Source organism: Schistocerca cancellata, chromosome 3, assembly GCF_023864275.1.
Source record: "Schistocerca cancellata isolate TAMUIC-IGC-003103 chromosome 3, iqSchCanc2.1, whole genome shotgun sequence".
Classification (NCBI taxonomy): domain Eukaryota; kingdom Metazoa; phylum Arthropoda; class Insecta; order Orthoptera; family Acrididae; genus Schistocerca; species Schistocerca cancellata.
Window position 1 is genome coordinate 676,092,277 of NC_064628.1, and position 22,966 is coordinate 676,115,242.

Below are 22,966 nucleotides of genomic sequence, written 5' to 3' on the forward strand. Positions count from 1 at the left end.
TTTATTGTTGCACTTCTACTAATGTAAACTGGGCTTTCATTTCTTTCTGGACGATTGTAATTTCTAAATGCTGTACGATACTGTAAATACGATATAACTTATAACATGCGTATTGTAATGAATGTAATGTGAAAAATGTAGAATACCTGGTTAGACTTAAGAGAGTGCTGAACAACAAACAAATCAGTCAATCAATAAATGAAGAAAAATGTCTAACGCAACCCTTACATCTTTCTCTCTGTTCAGTCTTTGCTTGAGAAGTTTTGCCGCAAATGATGTCTTAACAGAGATACTGCTTAAGACACAAAGCAAGCAAGCCACGTTGCCGTGTGCGTATGTCTGACTGTGGTGGTGGTAGTGGTGGTGGTGGTGGTGGTGGTGGTGGTGGTGGTGAGCAGGGAAATATGCTGTGTCCATCTTGTAACAAAACTCATCATTGGGACACTATCATTATTTTCTAAGGAACATGATACACTTACTTAACTCACATCACAATTCAATAAAACTTTTCATACAATAACATTTTTACATTTCTATTAATTTTGTAACGCAAATATTATCATCATAACATTTGCATATGTATCAATACAAATATATATATGTACGAGGGCTATCCACAAAGTACATTACGTTTTGGAATTAAAAATAAGTAAAGTATTGAAAATTTTTTTTTAATTATATACAGATGAAAGCCACACTTAAATACTACTTTTCTACATAATTGCCATTTAAATTAAGGCACTTATCGTAGCGATGGACAAGCTTGGAAATTCCTTCATCGTAAAATTCGGCCGCCTGTGCCTTCAACCACGTTGTTACCTCTTCTTGAAGTTGTGCGTCGTCATCAAAACGCTACATAGCCAACCACTTCTTCATTGCTGGGAGTAAGTGGAAGTCGCTCGGTGCCATGTCGGGACTGTACGACGGATGAGGAAACAATTCCCACTTAAAAGATTTGAGAACTTCACGAGTGGCATTTGCCATTTGGGCCTGGGCGTTGTCGTGAATCAGCAAGATCTTTGAGCCCAACTTTCCCCTGCGCTTGTTTTGTATTGCTCTTCTGAAGTTGTGCAGAGTTTGGCAATACCTTTGAGAGTTTATTGTAGTGCCTTTTTCGAGCAAATCCACAAAAATCACACCTTTTCTGTCCCAAAAGACAGTCGCCATCACCTTCCTTGCCGACATTGTCTGCATGCATTTCTTGGGTTTTTGGGGGGAATTTATGTGCCCCCACTGCATTGACTGCAATTTTGTCTCGCAGTTCACATGCTTAACCCATGTTTCGTCACCAGTAACAATGCGATCGAATAATGAGTCGCCATCTTTCTTGTAAGCGTCCAAAAATGTTAACGCTGCAGCCATTCGATGATTTTTGTGAATCTCTGTCAAGATTTCTGGTATCCATCTTGCACAAAACTTGTGGTATCCAAGCTTTTCGGTAATGATTTTGTGCAACAAACTTTGTGAAATTTGTGGAAAACTCATAGAGAGTTCCGTTATTGTGAAATTACGGTTTTCATGGACCGTGGCATCGACTTTTTCAACAAGTTCGGTAGTCACTATGCTGGGTCTTCCACTTCGCTCTTCACCGTGAATGTTAGTTCGGCCATTTTTAAATTTTATGACCCATTGACGCAGTCCACCTTCAGTGATTATGTTGTCCCCATACACTTCACAAAGCTGCCGATAGATTTCTATCGGTGTACAGTTTTTTGCAGTCAGAAACCTTATTACAGCACGCACTTCACACTTCGCTGCATTTTCAATTAACACTGACATTTCAAACTGTCACAGTAACTCAACGGAGTACAGCACGAACCTCTCACTAGCAAGGCAGGATGCCGACTGAGCGGCGGAATGCCATGACACTAAGATGGCCGCACTAGCCCCGCCCCTAATGGACACAAACGAAAACGTAATGTACTTTGTGAATAGCCCTAGTATGTAAGATATTTTGCTCAAATAACATAATTTCAAAATTGTCATACATATTTTGCATATTTATGTAACTTGGTACATTAGGTATTATTATTGTGATTATTATTATCAGTATTGAAACAATCTGAAGTACTAAAAAAATAAGATGTAAGTGAAAGATGTATAAGTTGCTTTTGTTTGCGATGTGATTGATATCTATGAACTGTGTTACCTCTGAAGTTGTGCTCCTGGAGAGAGAAAGTGAACGGTGATAGACACATGTTTCTGAAGTTTTAGTGTGTAGATCATGATGGTGTATGGTGTTGTGTTTTGGAATGTGTGAAAAGTTTTCTAATAAAATGTCGAAAAATGCAGTGAACAGCTTGTAATATTTCATTTAATAATTCAAACAACGGTAAATCCACAATGGAATAATGAGAATGTTATGAAAAGGATAGATTGCTACTCACCACATAGTGGAATCGCTGTCATAGACAGGCACAACAAAAAGACTTTGGACCTGGCTGCGGCAGCCAGAAACAGTAGTCATGTGTGTGAGCTGCATTTGCGTGAACGTGTGTGTGTATGTTGTCTATTTTGGAAGAAGCTCTTCTGGCAAAACACTTACTGTCTGTGACTCACCACCTCCGCTATATGTTGAGTAGCAATCTATCATTCAATAATGCATATTATGAAACTGAAAACCTCTACATCTGTTATAGAAACAGGGTCATACCATTGGAGATCCTGTACCAACAACAATGAAATTGAATAATAAATGGACAACAGCAGATGAAACAAATTGAAATAACAAAGTAAAAGAAAATTCATTTCTTTCGACATTAACTTGAAAATACGAGTAGCAATGAATTGTTCCAATATTATCTCTTATATTTACTTCTGAAGACACTGAGGAATAATTATGCAAACCAGATTACTGTGGCAGCTAATGATATTTGGTAAGTATTATTATTATTACTACTACTACTACTACTACTACTACTACTACTACTATTACTACTACTTAGAATGTCTGCTTAGTACTAATAAGATATATGTTAACATCCTTAACAAGCAAAATTTATTTGGCATGTCATATTGTTGTTCTTTTGATAATAAGCAATGGTTTACAATTGAGTCAAGTGGTTTCTGGAAATCTAGAAAATCAGCATAAATCTGATTTCCTTCATTCATGATTTTTAGGGTATGATGTGAGAAACGCATTAGTTGAGTTTAGCATGACTAATGTTTTCAGAAAAAATGGTGGCTGGCATGGAGAAGGTTATTCTGTTAAAGATATGTCATTGTATTTAAATTCAGGTGTTATAGCTCCTAGAGAACACCCAAGTTCATTTAGCCAAGACAGTCACATGCTGCTTCTTTGGGCTATGAAATTTTATCTCACTACCCATACTCTACTGTCATGGCAACCAGTGACTACCACTTCTTTCCTCACACAAAGAAACAATTGCCTGGCAGGCATTTCCAGAATGACAGGAATTTCCTGAGCAGCTAAAAATGCACACTTCTACAACCAAGGTCTCCACATCGTCCATCACTGGGAAAAAGTTACAACTTTATGACTGCCCCCTTTTATCTTTCAAATTCTTATAGTTGGCCAGTGTATTATAGTAATCATTGTAGCTATAAATGACTCCTGGTCACTGATACCAGTTTCTATGTGAACTTTCTCAAAGAAATCATGTCTATTTGTTCTCTTTGTCATCAGTGGGCTTCCTAACTATCTGTTCTAAGTAGTTTCCAGAGAAAGCTTTCAGTATTGCTTCACAGGATGTCTTGTCACAACCACTACTCACAAAACTGTTATCACCCCAATTGGTTGCTGGATGATTAAACTCTTCTCCAATGATGATAGTATGACTGTCAACCAATGGAAAAATCCAGGCTGGAATGTAACAATATTATGACAATGAAAGTTGCTACTCACCATGTAGTGGAGATGCTGAGTCACAGATAGGCACAACAAAAAGACTCTCACACTTAGAGCTTTCGGCCAGTGGCCTTCGTCTACATTAGACAAATATGCGCATGCGCACGCGCGCACGCACACGCGCGCGCACGCGCGCGCACACGCACACACACGCACGCACACACACACACACACACACACACACACACACACACACACACACACAAAAGCAACTCGCACACATGACTGTAGTCTCAGGCAACTGAAACCACACTTCGAAGGCCACTGGCCAAAAGCTTTAAGTGTGAAAGTCTTTTTGTTGTGCCTATCTGTGAATCAGCATCTCCGCTATATGGTGAGTAGCAACTTTCCTTCTCATAATACTGATAGTATGACTGTGATAGTGGTAACATGCTAAAGTGTACTTTGCTGAAACAATCTGGCATTCAGCTTCAATTTTTATCTCTCTGGATTTGAGTTTCTTGTCCATTGTGATTAATACAACACCTCCATTTCCAATTAGCCTATCTTTTCAATATATATTTACTTTTGCCCAACAAGTCTCACTGCTCTCAATCTCAGGTTTTAGCCAGCTTTCTACATTTAGTATTATTCAAACAATGGAAACTCCAGGTAGGAATATCAACAATGTAGGAAAAAGACAGATTGCTACTTACTACACGCGCACGCGCACACGCACGCGCACACACTCAAAGAAAAAAAAAAAAAAAAAAGAAAAGAAAAGAAAAAAAAAGAAAAGAAAAAAAAAGAGCAAGCAAGCAGGCAGACATCACCTCACAACCACCAACTCCAACATTTTTGACCATCAGTTACACTGTTTTTAGGAATGTGTGCAACTCTAGGACTTTATTGCAAATTTTTCACCAGCTAATCCTAAAATTTTAACTGGTTGCATATTTTTGGGTCTTACGCTAATAATTTGGGGTCTTCTACAGCTATCAGTTGCTGTTATAAAACTGAGGTGGTGGTTGTGGAGGTGGCAGTAGGGCCTACTAAAATTCATAATAGCTGTTGTTGTTATTGTTGCTGTTGTTTACAGACTTCTTGTGTTAGTCACTGTAATAACAGTTATACCAGAAGATGAAACAAATTGTATACTAAAAACTTACGGTCTTTTTCTGCGACACTATAGGAACATCTGACAGAGAGTGGAAAAAGATGCCATTGGATAAGTGCATTCGGAGCAGCATATTGGTAGCTATCTAAATGTTAGAAGAGGAATAGTAGCAGAAACAAAAAGAAACAAGGAAAGGTAATATGATAGACATTACAAATTCGATTCAACATGCAGGAGACAGAGAGAGAGAGAGAGAGAGAGAGAGAGAGAGAGAGAGAGAGAGAGAGAGAGAGAGAAGAAGAAGAAGACTGTCATAATGAGTCACATAAATGTAATGTGATATGTAACTGTCCATTGCAGTTATCAAGAGTGTGGACTAGAATGAATAAATAGGTAAATATCTGAGACATAATTTCTCACAAAGGAAAAGCTGCAAATCGTCTTATATATGTAAATAAATATGTAAAATGCAGGGATTCTGTTCATAGGTAAGATGAATTAGTAACATAATCTGTATTCGTGTATCAAATAGTAGTGTCAGTTTACCACACTCAAAACAGCAAAAATTGTAGGACAACAACAAAGCAAGTCTTCCATTTGGAGCAGCTACCAATGTGGCTAACTTATTAGAATAAAGAATTACCTAAGTAAAGGAATTACTCACCTCTCTGTGATCATTCCATTCGACGCAGTCAAGTAATTTTGGGAGCAGCTGTGGAAAATGTGCAAGACAGTCGTATCGAAGACTCCAAATTATTTTGCGCTCCTGTTCATGCAATTCATGCAATGGATCTCTCTCAGCAGCCTGTCTTAGTTGTTCCAGGAACACCATTGGTTGCATGCCTGGTATTTCGGCACTAGCCATGTTCTCCCCTTCTGTGCCGCTTGGGGTCTCCTGGCTACTAGCAAACTCCAATACTTTTTCAGGTGATGGGTACATGACAGTTCGTTCTGCATCATACCTGATATCAAAAATGGGTAAGACTGTTATACGGATTTTAAAATTAAGAGAGAAATAATAAAAAATTATGAACTGATGTGAGAATAATTTATAGTTGTGTGATTTACAACTGAGGATTATTCACATAATTAATGTCATGGAAGTGTGCTTGCACATCTGATTTCAGCTTACAAACTGGCCAACATTTTTGACAACAGCAACTATGAACACTAATGGCAACGATATACAATCTTTTCATTGATATCAGAATAGTATTGTGATTTGGGGTGTGGAAGAAAATGGCATTATCACAAAAGAATAGAAATGTGACATACTATATAAGACATGCCAGAGAAGCTACTAACTGTTCAAGCATGAAAAGATAAAAATGAGACAAGGGTGATATAGCAATAGTAAATGCTGTTGTGGCACAGGACGACCAAAACTGAGCAACTGTCACAAATTATTCCACCATGTCACTGGAAGATAACTGGCAACTCTACATGTATAACAGATTAGTTGTTTATCTAGACAAATATAACATTCTTGTAACATCACGGGCACTGTTTCAGAAAGGGTAAATCTACAGAATCAGCAACTGCCACTATGACAGAATATATTATATAGTCAACAGATTAAATAAATAAATAAAATAAAGAATAAAGGTTGTATCTGCAATGTTTCTGGTTCGCTCTTAAGGATGCGACACCACTTCCCATGAAATACTGATACAAAAACTGGAAAACTGTGGCACTTTAAGATGGAAGGAAGTTTAAAGTGCTTGTCCACAAGCAAGGAAGCTTCCAAAAGTTGCTTGCAGAAGCTAATTCTGCAAGTTATTTGATGTGGAAACACTCCCAGCAAGTCAACTTTCACAAGTTTCATCAATTTGCAGAAGTAGCATCCACAAGTTAGTGGAAACAGTTCCTGGCATCTCAATGCAAGTACTTGGAGAACTTGCCAGTTGCTGAAAGTTTTTCTCAAATTTGCAAAAAATCTGTGTTTGCAATATTGGTACCAAAATATCAGTATTGGAAAGGAGAGGCACAAAGGCAAGTGGGCCCTGCGTAACAGCCTGAGTTAATAACCTGCCCTCACCATAGTTCAGTTGAGCATCATGTGTGTTTCGTGTCAGACCTGTTGGACGAACTGCTTGATTAGTGCATTGGTTCTGAACTGAGAACAGGACAATGAATGAGCAAAGGATCAATTTAAAGTTTTGTTTTAAGCTTGGCAAGACACCGAAAGAAACACATGCAATGCTGGTACATGTTTATGGAGATCAAGCACTGTCCATGAAGTATGTGTACAAGTGGTTCAATCCCTGTACCAGACAACCGGCATCCGCCATCAGTGATGAAAACATTGAGAAAGTGAGGACACACAATCATCAATGAACTGTGTGCATGAACTGCAGATGAAACGTGAAACTGTGCAACGAATCCTTACTCAGGAGTTAGGGAAGAGCAAAATAATGTTGTTGTCTTGTGTCACATCATTTGACTGATGATCAGAACCCAGACACGTTTAGAGGCTTCACAGGATTTTATCAAAATGGTGGATGCAATATCCGATTTCTTGAACCGTATTGTCACTGAGGATGAAACCTGGTGTCTCCAGTATGGCACTGAAATGAAACGGCAAAGCATCGAATGGAATTCTCTGACATCACCTTGTCGGAAAAAGGTCAAAGCCGAAACACCAAGCATCAAAATGATGCTCATCACCTTTTTTGATAGTCAAGGCATTATCCACAAGGTATTTCTAACTGAGGGAAAGATGTTGAATGTTGCACGGTATGTTGAAAATTTGACCCTTTTCATGCAATGTCTATGGAGGGTACAAACCCAGTACACACAACAAGGTTCCTGGTTTTTTGTTCATGAAACTGCTCACCCACACACAGCCAATATCATCAAACAGTTCCCGACAAAAAAGGGAGTGGTGCAACTTGAACATCCACCATACTCGCCAGATCTAAATCCTCCCGACTTCTTCCTATTCCCTCGACTAAAACTCGCTTTGAAAGGAAAGAAATTTGACGATATTCCTGACATCCAACGAAACGTGATGCAGCTTTTGAACACCATCCCAAAAGACGACTTCGTGCAAAGTTTCCAGGACACGTATCGCAGAGCTCAGCAGTGCATAGTAAGGAGAGGTGACTCTTTCGAAGGACAGTAAGGTAACTGTAGTTTATAGTTCATCTACATTAATGTTACAGGTCTATTCCACCAAACTTTATTGTCAGAGGTTGTATACCACTGGAACTCCTAAACCCACAAAATTGACCACCACAGCCAAGGACGTTTAAAATTAATTTACAGATTATTTTGTTTCACCAGAAGGGGAACTAGAACAGCAGCACATATGCCTTTCAATTTTAGTAGATTCTTTAAATGTATCATAAACATAAATGAATTACATCTGTAATAAAATTAATAAATATCAGAACTGTTTGCAAACATCAATGAGTAATTAAAAGGTCATCTCTTGGAGGTATAGCTTGCTGCATTTTTGTCTACTGTTTCTGTATATCTGATTTTACTACAGACAAGAGACGCTCAAAACTAGCTGGTGACATTCTCAAAATGTTTTTAATCTGATCCATTTCATTACCCAAACATTTATTTTTTTCTTAATTTTGTTCTTTGCAATGATTTTTCTTCAATAATAATAATAGTAGTAATAATAATAATAAAACCCGTGGAGGCCCGGGAAAAGAATAGGCCTCCGGTATATTCTGCCAGTCGTAGAAGGCGACGAAAAGAATAAACCACTAATAGGGCTAACCCCCCTTTTGGTGTGATTAGTTGGTTCAGGACAGAACTAATGAAGCCTTGGACAAGCGCTGTCATGCTCAGGGACAACCTTTGAACCCTATGCCCGTCCACAATGGCAACGACACTGCTAGCCACACGGAAAATGATTTAAATCCAAATAGAGGTGTTTTGCAGGATATGCTTCCTGTAACCACTCTAGAAGGAAAACAAAGACAGAGGATGAGATGATCAGATGAAGTTAACTTACACCTCATGTTCTGTTATTACCAAGCAACAAACTTAGGAACCAACACAACTGGATACAGATCACAAGTATACACAACATTTATTACCAGATACCCAGAATTAAAATTTTCAACAGAACAACGACTAGCTGATCAGATCCATGTAATAAAAAAAAAATAACAGGATACCCCAGTCAGAATTAGAAAACATCAAACAACAAGTACAACAATACTGGAACAAAATAATGTGCAATCAGAAGAAGAAGAAGAAGAAAATACAGTAATGGACTCAAACATCCCAGAGCAAACAAACAAAGAACAATATGCATCAATTAAACAATCAGAGGAAAACGAAATCTTAAGACAGCCACCAGAAGAAGCACAAATAGAACACGAATTGACACACATGTTAGATATAGAAGAAAAATTTCAGCTGACATATATAGAATACAAAGACACAAATACAGACATTAGACCATTCTTGCATAGACCACCAAATAACCCACAAGTCGAAACAACAATAACAACTATCAACACAATCATACACAACAAAATAAATGAAAATACAACTATGGAAGAGTTACAACTACTGATTTATATAGGAGCACTCACTACACTAAATATACACACTAGGCAGAGATCAGAACCAAACAACACACAGAAGAAATCCACAAAACCAGCATGGCAACACAGGCTACAGATCAGAATAGAAAAACTGAGAAGAGACATTGGGCAGCTAACACAATTTATAAGAAATGAAATATCAGACAAAAAACGAAAAAGGTTAGGTAAAATCTCACAACAAGAAGCAATAGAGCAATTAGATGAAAAGAAGCAGAAATTACAAGCATTGGCCAAATGACTTAGAAGATACAAAAAAAAGTGATAATAGAAGGAAACAAAACCAAACATTCAACACAAACCAAAAGGAATTTTACCAGACAATAGATAACACACACATTAAAATAGACAATCCACCAAACATAACAGATATGGAACACTTCTGGAGCAACATATGGTCAAACCCAGTACAACAACACATTTTGCCAGTGATGAGCTTGCCAGTAGTGATGAGAACAGCAGAACTGAAGGCAAGCTGCAACATGATGACGTGTCAAGTGTAGTACTCAACCAGGATATCTGGATCATATGGTCCTTTCTTGTGCAACCTGCTCATGAAGTATGACTGGGCACAGTGGCCCTTGTGAAATCATATTGCAGTGCTCTGATGGCATCAGTGTGATGTCGTAATGTAGAGATAGCCACGTATCGGTCTCCACATTGGGCTTTAATGTGTCGGCAACCTTGTCCAACTCGCCTTGTGTACTGACCTGTCTCCCTGCACTGTGTCCATAACCAGGGATGACACACAGAAAGACATTGACAACACGACTGGAAGTCTCTCCTTTTTGGTGGCCTTGAAACTTGCATTGCATTACGATGTCGCATTGCATGTGGTTAGTTGAATACAACATCCACAAATGACAACTGGCATTTGTGTATCTCACTAGAAAACAATGGGACATGGGTACTCACTTCCTTCTGAGGGATCACCCAACACTGTAATGCATGACATGGTCATTAGATGCTGACTGATTTTAATTGTTGCATACACTGAAAGCAAAGATCTCAAGCCATGCAATAAGGCAACACGTACTACCTGTATAAACAGAGATTTAACATACCAGACACTGAGTCATCTGTTCCCCTAATTCTTTTGAACAGTGTATCATGATGCCACACAAGTTCAAGAGATATGACTTCATAAACACTGAGATACATGAAAAACTGCCACATTGTGCCTGATGACTAAATTTATTAATTATTTGCTACTACCTATACTGCCAACATATTTCAAATATGGCACTGAATGTACCTACACACAAATTTATTGTTGTATGACACACAGTTCAAGAAATATGTCATAAACAATGAGATGCATGAAAAAATGCCTCATCATGTATGAAGTTTTAATACATTTATTCTTTACTACTAAGACACTCCTAAAGTTGAGTCAACTTAAAGAAAGCCCTGACACCTGGAGTCACTTTTGACAGCTTTCAACTGCAAAGCAAAAGGCGAAAACAATAGGTGTCTGTAGAGCTATGAAGAGATGTTGCCACAGAGAAGAGTAACAAAATCATATTGCAGACACAAGAAGCAGCTGTAACCAGTGCACAGAAACTGTCTAGGATCTTCTCAGACTGAATCTACTGCACGAGTGCATACATTGCCAGAAAAAAAAAATAGTACACCCTTTTATAGGTTTCCAATTCACTCAAAATTTATTGTTGCAATAGTGCATATTGAGTACATGAAATATTTACGTTTACAGATCAGTTGCACAAGGGGTTCTGAGGTACCAGGTATCGAGCCATGCTGAAACTTTCAAATTAGTACACAGTATAGCCACCACAGGTGGCAATGCAGGCGCTGACTCTGGCATCCAGTCAATCATACACGTGTCGAATACTCTGTCATGGGATATTTTATGCCATGCCTACTCAATCTGTTCACATAGTTCTGTAAGAGTTGTTGCTTAATGACTCACATGAGTCACTTCTCGTCCCACTCCATGTTCGACTGGAGACAAGTTCGAAGATTGTGTTGGTCAAGGAAGTTGCTCCACGTCTTATACAGCATGCTAGTTTCACGGGCAGTGTGTGGTGTAGCATTACCCTGTTTGAACAACACATCACATTCCTATTCAAAGAACAGCAAAAGAATATGTCTGACAACAATCTGCACGTGCCAAGTGCTGGTTCGCATCCCCTCCATAAACACCAAGAGTGAACAAGAGTTGTAGCTTTTCACGCCCCCCCCCCCCCCCCCCCCCCCCGATCATAAGACCCAAAGGCCTGGGGGTGGGGACAGTGTGTCTTGGATGAATGTACTCGGAGACGTGGATACCAGGTCTATATCATGCGTGCAAACAACGTTGTTGAAAATCATGATGTGTCATTCCCCCTTCCAAGTGATCTTCTGATCGCACAAGTCGAGCTGTGCATATAAATGTTTTAGAGTGAGTGGAAGACGGGCTACAGGTGTGTGTGCTCATAATCCCATTGCTAATAACTGGTTTGTAACAGTTCATGTTGACATGTCTTGGCTCTCAAGCCCTCTTATCAGTGCTGTGGTAGCTTTACGATCTGCCACTGCTGCCCTTACAATACAATCAGCCCCATGTGAATCTGTGTTGTGCGGATATCCAGAACCTTGTCTACAGGTTTGGTGATGTTCCCGTGACCACTGATATCAGCATTGTTGCACAACTGAAAGCATGTCTATTCTTTGAAAAGACCATCTCACTACTCAGAAAGCCACAATTTGACCCCTTTCAGACTAAGTTGGCTGTAGGAAGCATGAGTGCATTTGTGTGGCATGGGTGCCTGTTTGGTTCACACATTTGCACCACACTGGGCCTTCTGGCTGTAAACATTCCCTATTAAAGGTTAGGAACAGGTGAGACACTGGTAGCTATTCCACTAATGCTATCTGTTGGCAGACAATGTTGAAACCATTATCACTGTCTTCTATCCTCCACATGCCATATGCCTTACCAAACCAAAATTGATGTATTTCCAAGTGCACTAATTTTTGTTCTGACAGCATATGAAGTTTCATTTCTAATACAAAATAGGCAAAATGAATACCCAGGCAATGTCAGGTTTGTCAGCTAGTTCATTTATAAAGCACTGAAACATGATTAAGACTTCAAAATTAAAATTTAACTAACATAAAAACACTAGTCGAGATAAGTTCTCAATTAAAGGAAAGGATAGATAGACTGTACACTGATGAAAAAATAATATACAAGATTTTGATGAAGGTTTATTTTAGTGGCAAATAAGATGGACAATGACATTGAGCATTCACATACAGTTAGCTGAGTATAGGAAACAATAAAAGACGCACAAACAATAGACAAGGAAAGTACTTTAAAATATAGTACAGCTAAGAATGTAGAAATTATTATAGTGATACCAAATAAAAGGGAACCTCAATTAGAGGAACTAGATAATGAACATTTAATAGATAAACCACTTTTTCTATTAACGCCAATAAGTTGCAATCATCAGTTACTATTGACAAATTGTTAACTTCTACTGTTTCACAGAACTTACTGTAATTAATTATTAAGAGAGTGTCCCTCCTCTCACCATTGAGATTTTTATGGTCACGTGTGTGTGTGTGTGTGTGTGTGTGTGTGTGTGTGTGTGTGTGTGTGTGTGTGTGAGAGAGAGAGAGAGAGAGAGAGAGAGAGAGAGAGGGGGGGGGGGTTCTCAGTGTCTTTACACTTACTTAAAAAAAGTGGATAAAATGACTAAAATTGTTGTCACACAGTGATGAGGAAACCTGCAAAATGACACTTTTTTCACACTACCACCTCACTCATTGCCCATACAATCACCAGATCACACGTCTTAAGACAATGGAGAAAGAGTGAAAGATGCTACACCAGGGATGAAAACATAAAACCCTGTTAAAACATTAAGAATACCTCACTAAAATTTTAGGAAACAAGTAGGACAAATCACAAAACCTTAAAAATCTCACCACATTCCCTCGAACATTACTTAAAATAGAGGGCAGATCTGTCAGCAAATCTGTTGCTGCCCCCTGGTCTGAAAACAAAACAGAGTCCAATAAAATGTGATGCACAGTGGTCTGTACAGCACAAGCACCACTCACCGGAGGGTCCTCTCACCAGAGCAAGAAGCCATGCGTCATACGGCTGTGGCCTATGAGAAAATGAGTACAGAGAACCTCGTCCCTTCTGCACGGCTAGGAGGAGGTACACCATGGCCGCAGTGTGGGATTTACTAAATGGAGCTTATGGTCTGTCACTTCCAGCCACTCATATAGCCATAGATGCATGACCATACCATGACAGTGAGACGATAGCATTCAGGAGAAGGGCACACTGAACTGACTGAGGATCACGACACGTCTCCTTGGCTGCTACACCCCCATTTTTGTTTCCCACAATACCCATGTGTCCTGGCACCCAGCAGAAGGACCCCTTCATCCCCAGCCTTTGTAAGTGGAGAACGGTGTCCTGGAAATTCTGAACTATTTTTTCAGCTCGATACATACATAGAAGAGCCTCGAGGGCACTTAAGGAGTCACACCAAATGAGAAATTTAGCAGGCATGGCACATCTCATCTGTTCTGGAGCCCTCAAGATCACAAATGATTCAGCATCAAATATAGTGAACTCTGGAGGCAACTGAATCTTGAGGACATGATCCAGGAAAAGAACAGATCGGCCGACTGAATCCCCTTATTTAGACCAATCCATGAATACAGCTACATAGTTGTGGTGTTAATTTAAAATGTCAGTAAATGTTGTATTAGAAGCAAGAGTGCAATCAAATCTAAAATTAGTCGGGGCCTCTGCAATAACTAGAGTGGTAGTGGTTAAAACCCTGGATTTGAGCCTGTACGTGCTCCACAAGAAGAGACTTCGGCACACACTTCAGCCAGATCACAAATGGCGTCTTTATCTACAGGTGATTGGTAAAGAGGTGTTTCACAGCTGGATGAGCAGTGGCGTGGTATGCTGGTGAACTGGGAGTAATGAGGGATATACACGCCTGATGCACCATGAGGAGTTTCCATTGGATAGTAAGTGGCAGTCCACCAGCCTAGAAACAGAGAATAGGTACAAGACTCGTCCTACAAGTGCCTGTCTCCATCTCGATTCCCTCACGGGCTACAGCATCAATGATCTTCAAGAAAGATGGTTTCGCTGACCTGTACGCTGTGCACTCATAGTCCAGCCGTGAGGGCACGAAAGCCCTATAGAACTGTCTGCTCCCCAGGACCTGTGGCTAATATACTTCAAAATGTTCAGTGCCTTCTGGGCTGTTGCCTTCAGGTCTTTAAAAGGGAGAACGGTGTTCCACAACTGCAATTCAGGCAAATTAAAAATAGAACAAGAATGATTAAAGTGTACACATACACTTCCCTGCAGAAAATATAAAATCAGTCTTTGCACTTCACTCATCCAGCCTCTTTACTGTAAGCTGCAACTGACGAGTTGCTGTTGCAACACTGGAGGACAAAACTGGAAAAATTGCCCACAAATAAGGAGCACTGTAAAGGACTACTTACCATGGATGTGATACAGTTTATGGCTATGGCAAAGAAGGTAAAACTTAAAACATTGCCCTGAGGAACATCATTCTCCTGCTCAAGCAGCCCACAACAAACTCAGGACCTAAAAAACTGCTTAGACAGAAAGGATTGTATAAAGATGTGGATGTGGCCAAAAACGCCCCCTGCTGGAGTAGTTCTAGAATACTGTGTCTCCAAGTAGTGTTGTATACCTTACTGATGCCAAAGAAAATACTGAGACAGTGAAGCTTACATTGAAGAGCCTGCTGAACGGCCACCTCTAGTAGGGTCAGGCTGTTGACAGTGGATCGAAACTCCACAATCAACACTGATAGAGGCTAAGAAGTTGGCTGGTCTCTAATAACCAGGCCAGATGACAGTTAATCATTTGCTCCAGGGTATTTCCTACACAGCTCATTGAGGCGGCACTCCCGTAACTGGTGAGACATGTGCACTCCTTTCCTAGTTTGAGAAGAGGCATCAAAATTGCGGCTCGCCATGAGCTGGGAAACTAACCTGCCTGTCTTATCAAAGTAAAACATTTGGGAAGGATTTCCTTTGGCTGTTGACAAATGTCAAAGCATGCAGTATTGGATTTGGCCATGAATGGCTGCAGTATCACGAGTCTCTGACAGTGCCAATTCCAGCTCCCACATGAAGAAAGGAGAGTTGTAGGATTCAGAACTGGTGGATCTGAAGTCCAACTTGCCCCTTTCTACAGTTGCACGGAAGAAGCAAAATGCCAGATCCTCACTGGCACTGACAGCTGCCATCGTATAAGCAATGTCTCCAGGTGTTGTTTGGAAACATCCCTGTTTCAGCACTGCTGCTATTGATAAATGACTATATTTACTATAAATCTTCCTGATGGTTTCCGATACTTTTGTAGAACAAATGGAATAATTGATAGAGTTCAGGGATGCTTGCCATGACCTTTTCTTACTCTCTTTAATTACATGTTGAGGCCTGGTTCTTGCAACTCTAAAGTCTGTGAGGTTGTCTGCTGTTTGGCAGTATTTAAACCATTGAAGAGCAGCACATCTGTCTCTCACTGATCAGCAGCACTCAATCGTCCACTGAGGTACAGATTGCCTCCTAAGCTAACCTGAGGACTTTGGGATGCATAAGTCAACAGCACCATGGATGACTCATGAGACGTGGTCCACTCATACCTGGACAATGTCATGGTGTTCAAACAATGTCCAGTTAGCCCTGCTGACCATCAATTTTGGTGGCTTCTGTTCACTTAGGGCTCTATCCAGTAGGTAGACCCACAACCCACATTGGGAAATGGTCACCAGAATGAACATCAACAATTGCTTCCCACTGAGTAGAATCTGCAAGGGCTGGAGAGTAGAAAGAGAGGTTCATGGCAGAGAATGATCCAATAGCAGGTGAGAAATGGGTGGGACCACCTGTGTTGTGGATGCACGCATCCTGAGACATCATGATGTTCTCCAAGATTCGACTCCTAGGGCAGGTATAGTTTGAGACCCATAATACATTATGGGCACTGAAATTGCCCAGTAGGAGAAATGAATGGGGGAGGTGTTCTATAAGGTCCGTGAGAGCTGCAGTGTCTACAGCATCCTGCAGAGGTAAGTACAGTGAGCAGATAGTACATGAGCATCAGGTGCTTAAAATGTGTTTCCCGCAAACACAAGCACAGGGTGCACTCCTGTGGTAGGAGTTTCAGTCCCTCTACATGAGTCCTGAACCCATTAATGTTCCATTGTAGTACATTAGCCATGTATCACAAGGGTTGCACTTTCACTCTGTCATTCCACTGGGGTGGGGAGCCCATAGTGTGTGGAGGCTCAGATTTGGGTTGAGATGTGTGCCCTAGACAGAAACAAGATCAACTGGCTCTGAAGACGAATATTGAGAGATGTCAGAGTGAGCGACATCGACATTCGTCAGGCTGGTTACTTCTTATCTCGATCGGCTGCTGGTTCTTGACTTTGGACCTCAATTTTTTTTTAACCCCCCCCCCCCCCCCCCCAGGCAAGGGGGGTAGTGGCTGTGCTGGACAGTGTACCAGACTGAACATTTGGAGGAACATAGAGCTCCAGATCAGCAGCCACCCCGGCATTTTCTGATGTTCTGGGAGGAGGTATGGGCTTTGAAGTACCTGCAGCAGCACAAGTGCATTGAAAACCACAAGCAATAGTGCTGACACTAGCAACCTCTATTTGGGTAGTAGCATCATTCTTCTGAACTGACTGTTTATGAATAGAAGCGAAGGAGGTAGCAAATGTGGGTGCTACATGGCATAACAGAATTTTCTGCCACATCATAGCGGACGCATGCCAACAGCCTCGTCGCAGTGGCAACACTGGTTCCAGTCATATCGTGCCTGGCTTGGCTAGCAGTTGGATCAGTGGCTGTCCATATCTGCCAAGCACTGTTGGCAAGCGGGGTGCTCTCAGCCCCTATGAGACCAATTGAGGAGCTGCTTGACTGAGAAATTGCAGTTCTGATCAGAAAAATTGACAACGGCCAGGAGTCTGGTGTGTTGACCACATGCCCCTCCATATCCTTACCCAATGACGTGGTCAGTTTGTACAGGTGGGTCTTCAGAGGCCTGTTCGGATTGAGGAAGTTCATTAATCTCCATTGTCTTCCTTTCTTCAATCAATACACTGCAATCCCTACTCCAGACAGGGTGATTCCCAGGGGAATTTACACACTTTGGAGGAGACGAACAGCCGACTCCATAGTGGGCGGCCTGACCACTTTTGCCACAGGTAGCTCCCCACTTGCAACCAAGAATAGGGTGGCAAAAGCATTGGCATTTAAAATGGCACACTGGATTGAGGACATAAGGCTTTAACCTTAGGTGAAGAAAACCTGCCTTGATGTGCTCTGGGAGTTTCACATTATTGAAAAAATCAGTACCAACAACTTTTATTTCACTAGATCACCATCCGTTCTTTTCATTATGTTTTGCACATCAACAATGTCTTCCTGGATCCCCTCAGATTTCAGTTCTTCTCTGCGAATGTCAACCAGAGCCCAGAAAGTCATGACACCATTGTTTTAGTTCAAGGTGTTGTGCAGTTCAGTTTCTATTGCATACTTCCCAAAGGAATGAGCTTTATGCAGGTTCTTTACTCATTGGGAACTAGACATTTCTACCAACAGCATCCTATTGGGCAATTGCTTGACATTTTAAATGTCCAGTAATCCCCTCCTAACCCTTTTGAAATAAATGGGGAAGCTTCTTCAAAGTTGCCTTCTTTCCTCTCAACTATTATAAACACATTCTGCTTACCAGCATGCATTCTGTTACTATTTCCACAAGTTCTTTGAAATATCTCTGAGTCAGGAGGACTGGCCACATGAGCCCTATTGTTTGACTGGATGTTGGTACCTACCAGTGGCCCACCCCCTCTGCTGGGAGGAGAAGAGCAGAATTTCGATGACACTTATCTCAGTCCCAAGAGCAGCTAGGGAAATAGAGGTCCATCTCGGCAGAGCGCCATATGCCTAGGTAAGCCTTCCACAACTGAGGTGTGACCAGTTTCCCACAGGTTGCCCACTAACAGTTACTCCACCTCAACAGCCAGGCATCTCGTCAGCACGCAGCACACCTTAAGATAGAGGTGTTTTTGAGCAGTCAAGCCAAGATCCCCATTCCCTGTAGCACACAACTTTCCATCACTGCGCCATACAGTGGTCACTGAAGCATGACCAGGGCTTACGGTGAAAGAGGACAGACAGATTTTACCAGTCCTCAGCTCACAAAACCTGGCATCACCAAGCTCGTACCCAGTGAACGAATGCTAAACCCATGAGGGCTTTATGTCATCAGTTAATTCTGAGACACTTGCTAGCTATTGTTACTACTAAGACTTTTACCAAATGCTGGATGTACAGAGATTTTACAACCATTAGCTACTACTAATAATATACTGTCTGCAAGTATTACCGACAGTTTATCATTGTCAGTTGTTCTAATAATTTACTGGTTAAATTAATTTAGTTATGCTCTTTTACTGCTAAGAGATTACTAATGAAAATTACCTGATACTATGAATGATGTGTTACTGATACTCCGGGAGTATTTGAGGTTGGTGACTCATTACTTAATTATAGAAGCCTGAATGTTACTAACCAGGATAAAGATGTTAATACTTACACAACTTTGAATACATTATATGCAAGGTAAGCAAACATGATTTATATTTTGGGTGCAAGAAATGTGTGCTCCACATGATGAAGTAATATTACTTTAAGATTATGTTTAGCATCGCAATGAAAATGCAGATGAGTGTTAGTATATTTATTACAGGTGCATAAACATTTTGTATCAAGTGACACCAGGAGAAATTTGAGATTTTAAAAAAACCAAGAGAGTTGTGGACCAACAGGGGCCATTGCCTCACTGCTGAGGAGAATGGCATGCATTCCCACTAACGTCATGCATTTGTGTAGTACACACACAGTGATGCAAATTATTGCAGTATATGACACACCGATATCGACAGCAGATATTAATGAATATGAAAAAAATACTTACAAAAATATTACAGATTATGCAATTAATTAACTATTAATGCCTGTAAATTATAAATTAATAACTAAGAAAACCCTACCAAGCAACTAATGTGCTGCTTTTAAAAATCTAGGATACTTAAGTATTTCTAAGATCTTCATACTCTGGTTGGACATCTGGGGAGAAAAAAAAATGGCATGGCAACTATTTAAGAAAATATTTTTAGAGGGTTACAAATAATAATAAGTTTTATTTATCTTTGGGGGATTGATACGGAACAGGAAAAGCTAATTAAATAATCATGGTGAGAAGTGGAAGTATTTTTATGTGTACATGAAATGATACATTTGAATGAAACTTATTGTGTGGTGATCTGATGATGTTTTGTGCCATGGCTAGGGGGCAGCACCTAATAGGGTATATTGTGATAGATTAAATAATGTGACGATTCATGATAAATCGTAGCATTAACTGATGTGTGGTCCAAGGACCAATTTTCTTTTACCCTTTAACGGGTGAGCTCCTATGTGATGACTATTAATGCAGGAGTGGGGACTCATGGAGAGTATATCAGTCTTAGGACCTTAGGATCATTTGTTCTCTGGGCAAGGAAGAACCCTTTCTTTCCTTGGTACAGGGAAATACCAGTCTATTGGCAACTACCTAATAACAACCCACTTAATTGGAGTTTTAGTTTTCTGTCAGCAATTTTACAAATGTAATAATGGACAAAAAAACTACAGTTTTTTTCCCTGTATCACAATATCATGAGAACTAATTTCACTGTCCACAATTACTACGACCACTTCATTTGACTGAGATGCATTGAGCTGTCTTTCATACTCGCCTGTAGGTCTCTTATCAGCTCAAATTAATATTTTGTAATTATCTGTGACCATTTTTATTTGATTTTTAAACATTCATACCAATTCATTATTTTTATCTGGGAAACATTATAGATCCAGAATTATATCTCAATGCAATATAGTAATAATGTTCAAAGAGCATTGACCAGCTTCATCATCTCCGTTTCCTACAAAGTAAACCTGTAAAAACTTCAGCATTTTTCATTTGGAAATGGTAAAAATGACTCAATTTTATGATACACTTGTCCTTGGATTCTATACAAGAGTAAATCCTTACTCCTCAGTTATTGCTGTTGCTCCAAATGATGTCATTTGGAAGAATGCATTATAACATTTTCTTTTTTTTCCCCCAAAAAGTCCTTCAATATCACTGTTTCACCTATCATATGTTCAAAGAATTCAGGTGGAAGTAATTTTATTGGTGCCAATGTAATTTTACCATTCAAGCAGCATATACTTGGTGTTTCTCCTTCAAATTTTTTCACCTTACATTATTCACATAGTTTATCCATTCTCCCAATTGCTATACTTGGACGTTCATTGCATTTTATAGTTGGATTGTAATGAAATACCTCATTTTTAAGACAGTGACATCCTTGCCTCCTTGTGCATCCAGCATTTGAAGATGTCTTCAATGATTGTACCACACCCTGTTTTCCTAACTGAAGATTATTTATTACTTCTGTATTCTCTTCATTATTTTTGTTGCTATCCTATCTTTTTCCTGTTTTTCTGTAGGACTGCTTTCTTCTCCAATCTGTCTCCCTAATATTTTCATATTGCTCTTCTGTTAGATTTTTTTTTCCGTTGAGAATTTTGTTGTAACACTGCTAGACACGCTTCTCTTTCTTGATTGGTTTTATTGTTCCGCACCATCTTTTGTGTTTTCGACACTATACGGGACTGCAAAAAGTTGCTTTTATGTTTGGGGATTTTTCTCCTATGTATTTTCATGTTCTTTATTATTACACATAAATATTAATTACTCCTCCTTTAAATGTTGAATTGGAACTAAATCACAGATTTTGTGAGCAGTTTTTCCTTTGTTATTTTTTTCCTCCAATTATTATAATACTGAGACACGCTAGGCAGAGATTACATCACACCATTTGTGTTGGCAGCGCCAAGTCCTAATTACATGAGCATTACAATTTTTGCTACCCACAACCACCAACTTCCACCCACAATGACCAAAACACCATAGTGCACATTGTGAGACTTAAGGGCAGGTTCTCATTCAAAATGTTGGAAAATTCAATTTTTATAGCACTTTTTGAAATGTGTAAGTGTCTAGAATGTTGAGGAGAAAAATTGTTTTAATCCATACATTACAAAGTTTCTGCAGCCCATTGTTCGAAGCAGTGTCATGGCAGCTGTGTGACACTCTCAGTTGGAGATGCCCCGCTCAGGTGGACAACTCGTCAACACAGTTCACAAAATTATTTTTATTGTGTTATGCATGCCAACATATTCGCCAAAACGGCTGACAAACAATGTGTGCAGACTGCCAAACACATCATATCCAGTTCAGATTTTCTCGCCAAGAACAACGAGGAAACTGTTATACAGGAACAACACCAGTTAGAGGAAGGTTTGATATACAGTCCTGGAATTGCAGGCTAAATGTAAGTAATGGCAAAACTTTTATTCAGTCTAATTTTGGTCAAATTTTTTTAAGACATAATTTTTGGTAAACCATATTCGATTAGCTATTTTGAATTTTGGAAATCTAACTTCTGATTTGTGTTCAATGACATCAAGGGTATATAACAACATGTACAAAGGGGGTTTAAAAAGTTTTGCACAGTCGTCTCTAAATTTATTTATTTTTTTATTTTTTGCAGAAGGAAAATGAAATTTTTGTGAACATACATTTAGCTATAAGTTGGTATATAAAAGTATTTTCTTTTATTTACAGGTGAACCATAATGGACTGTGAAGTAGACGTCAAGTTGCGACAACTATCAGTGACGGATTTCCTCTTCAAGACCAGCTATGACTCTGCCACATCGATTCGCAGGAAGTGTTCCCTGTTTATGGGGAGGACACAGTGGATCGCAGCAGTATCCAGCAGTGGTTGCAGAGGTTTAAAGACAGTCATTTCTCTCTGCTCGACAATCCATGATGCGGTAGACCATCAGCGGTAGTGAGTGATGTGAAAAAGGAGACCAATGATCAAATCATCCAACATGACAGATGTTTGAAGACAGAACAGCTTGCTCAAATGACTCATTTGTCATTGGGTAGTGTGGTATCACTGGCACAGTCACTAGGGTACAGAAAAATCTGTGCATGTTGGGTGCCTAGATTATTGACAAGAGAAATGAAAATGATGAGAAAGAATATGTGCGAGGGTCTCATGAAGACCTTTACTGAAGACTGGAAACTGTGTTTTGATGGCGTCATTATCCAGGATGAAACATGGTTGTTTTTGTCCGAACCTGAGAGCAAAACCCAATCCATAGTGTGGCAACACTCAGGTTCCCCTCAGAAGAAGAAACCAAGACTTTCATGAACGGCACACTGAAAGGTGATGGCCTCCTTCTTCTGGGATCAGTGTGGTGTCATTTTCACTGACTTTTTGGAACCTGCCTCCACAATTAACTGGGA

At 39.9% G+C, this 22,966-nt stretch overlaps 1 protein-coding gene across 1 annotated transcript in view; it reads right to left on the bottom strand.

The window, feature by feature from the left end:
* LOC126175650 (phosphatidylinositol 4,5-bisphosphate 3-kinase catalytic subunit delta isoform) overlaps positions 1-22,966 on the bottom strand; it is a 178,729-nt gene that overhangs the window by 69,046 nt on the left and 86,717 nt on the right. The window contains exon 9 of the mRNA XM_049922542.1: positions 5,590-5,887. Within this exon, the coding sequence (XP_049778499.1) occupies positions 5,590-5,887 (298 nt within the window). The remainder of the gene's footprint in view (positions 1-5,589; positions 5,888-22,966) is intronic.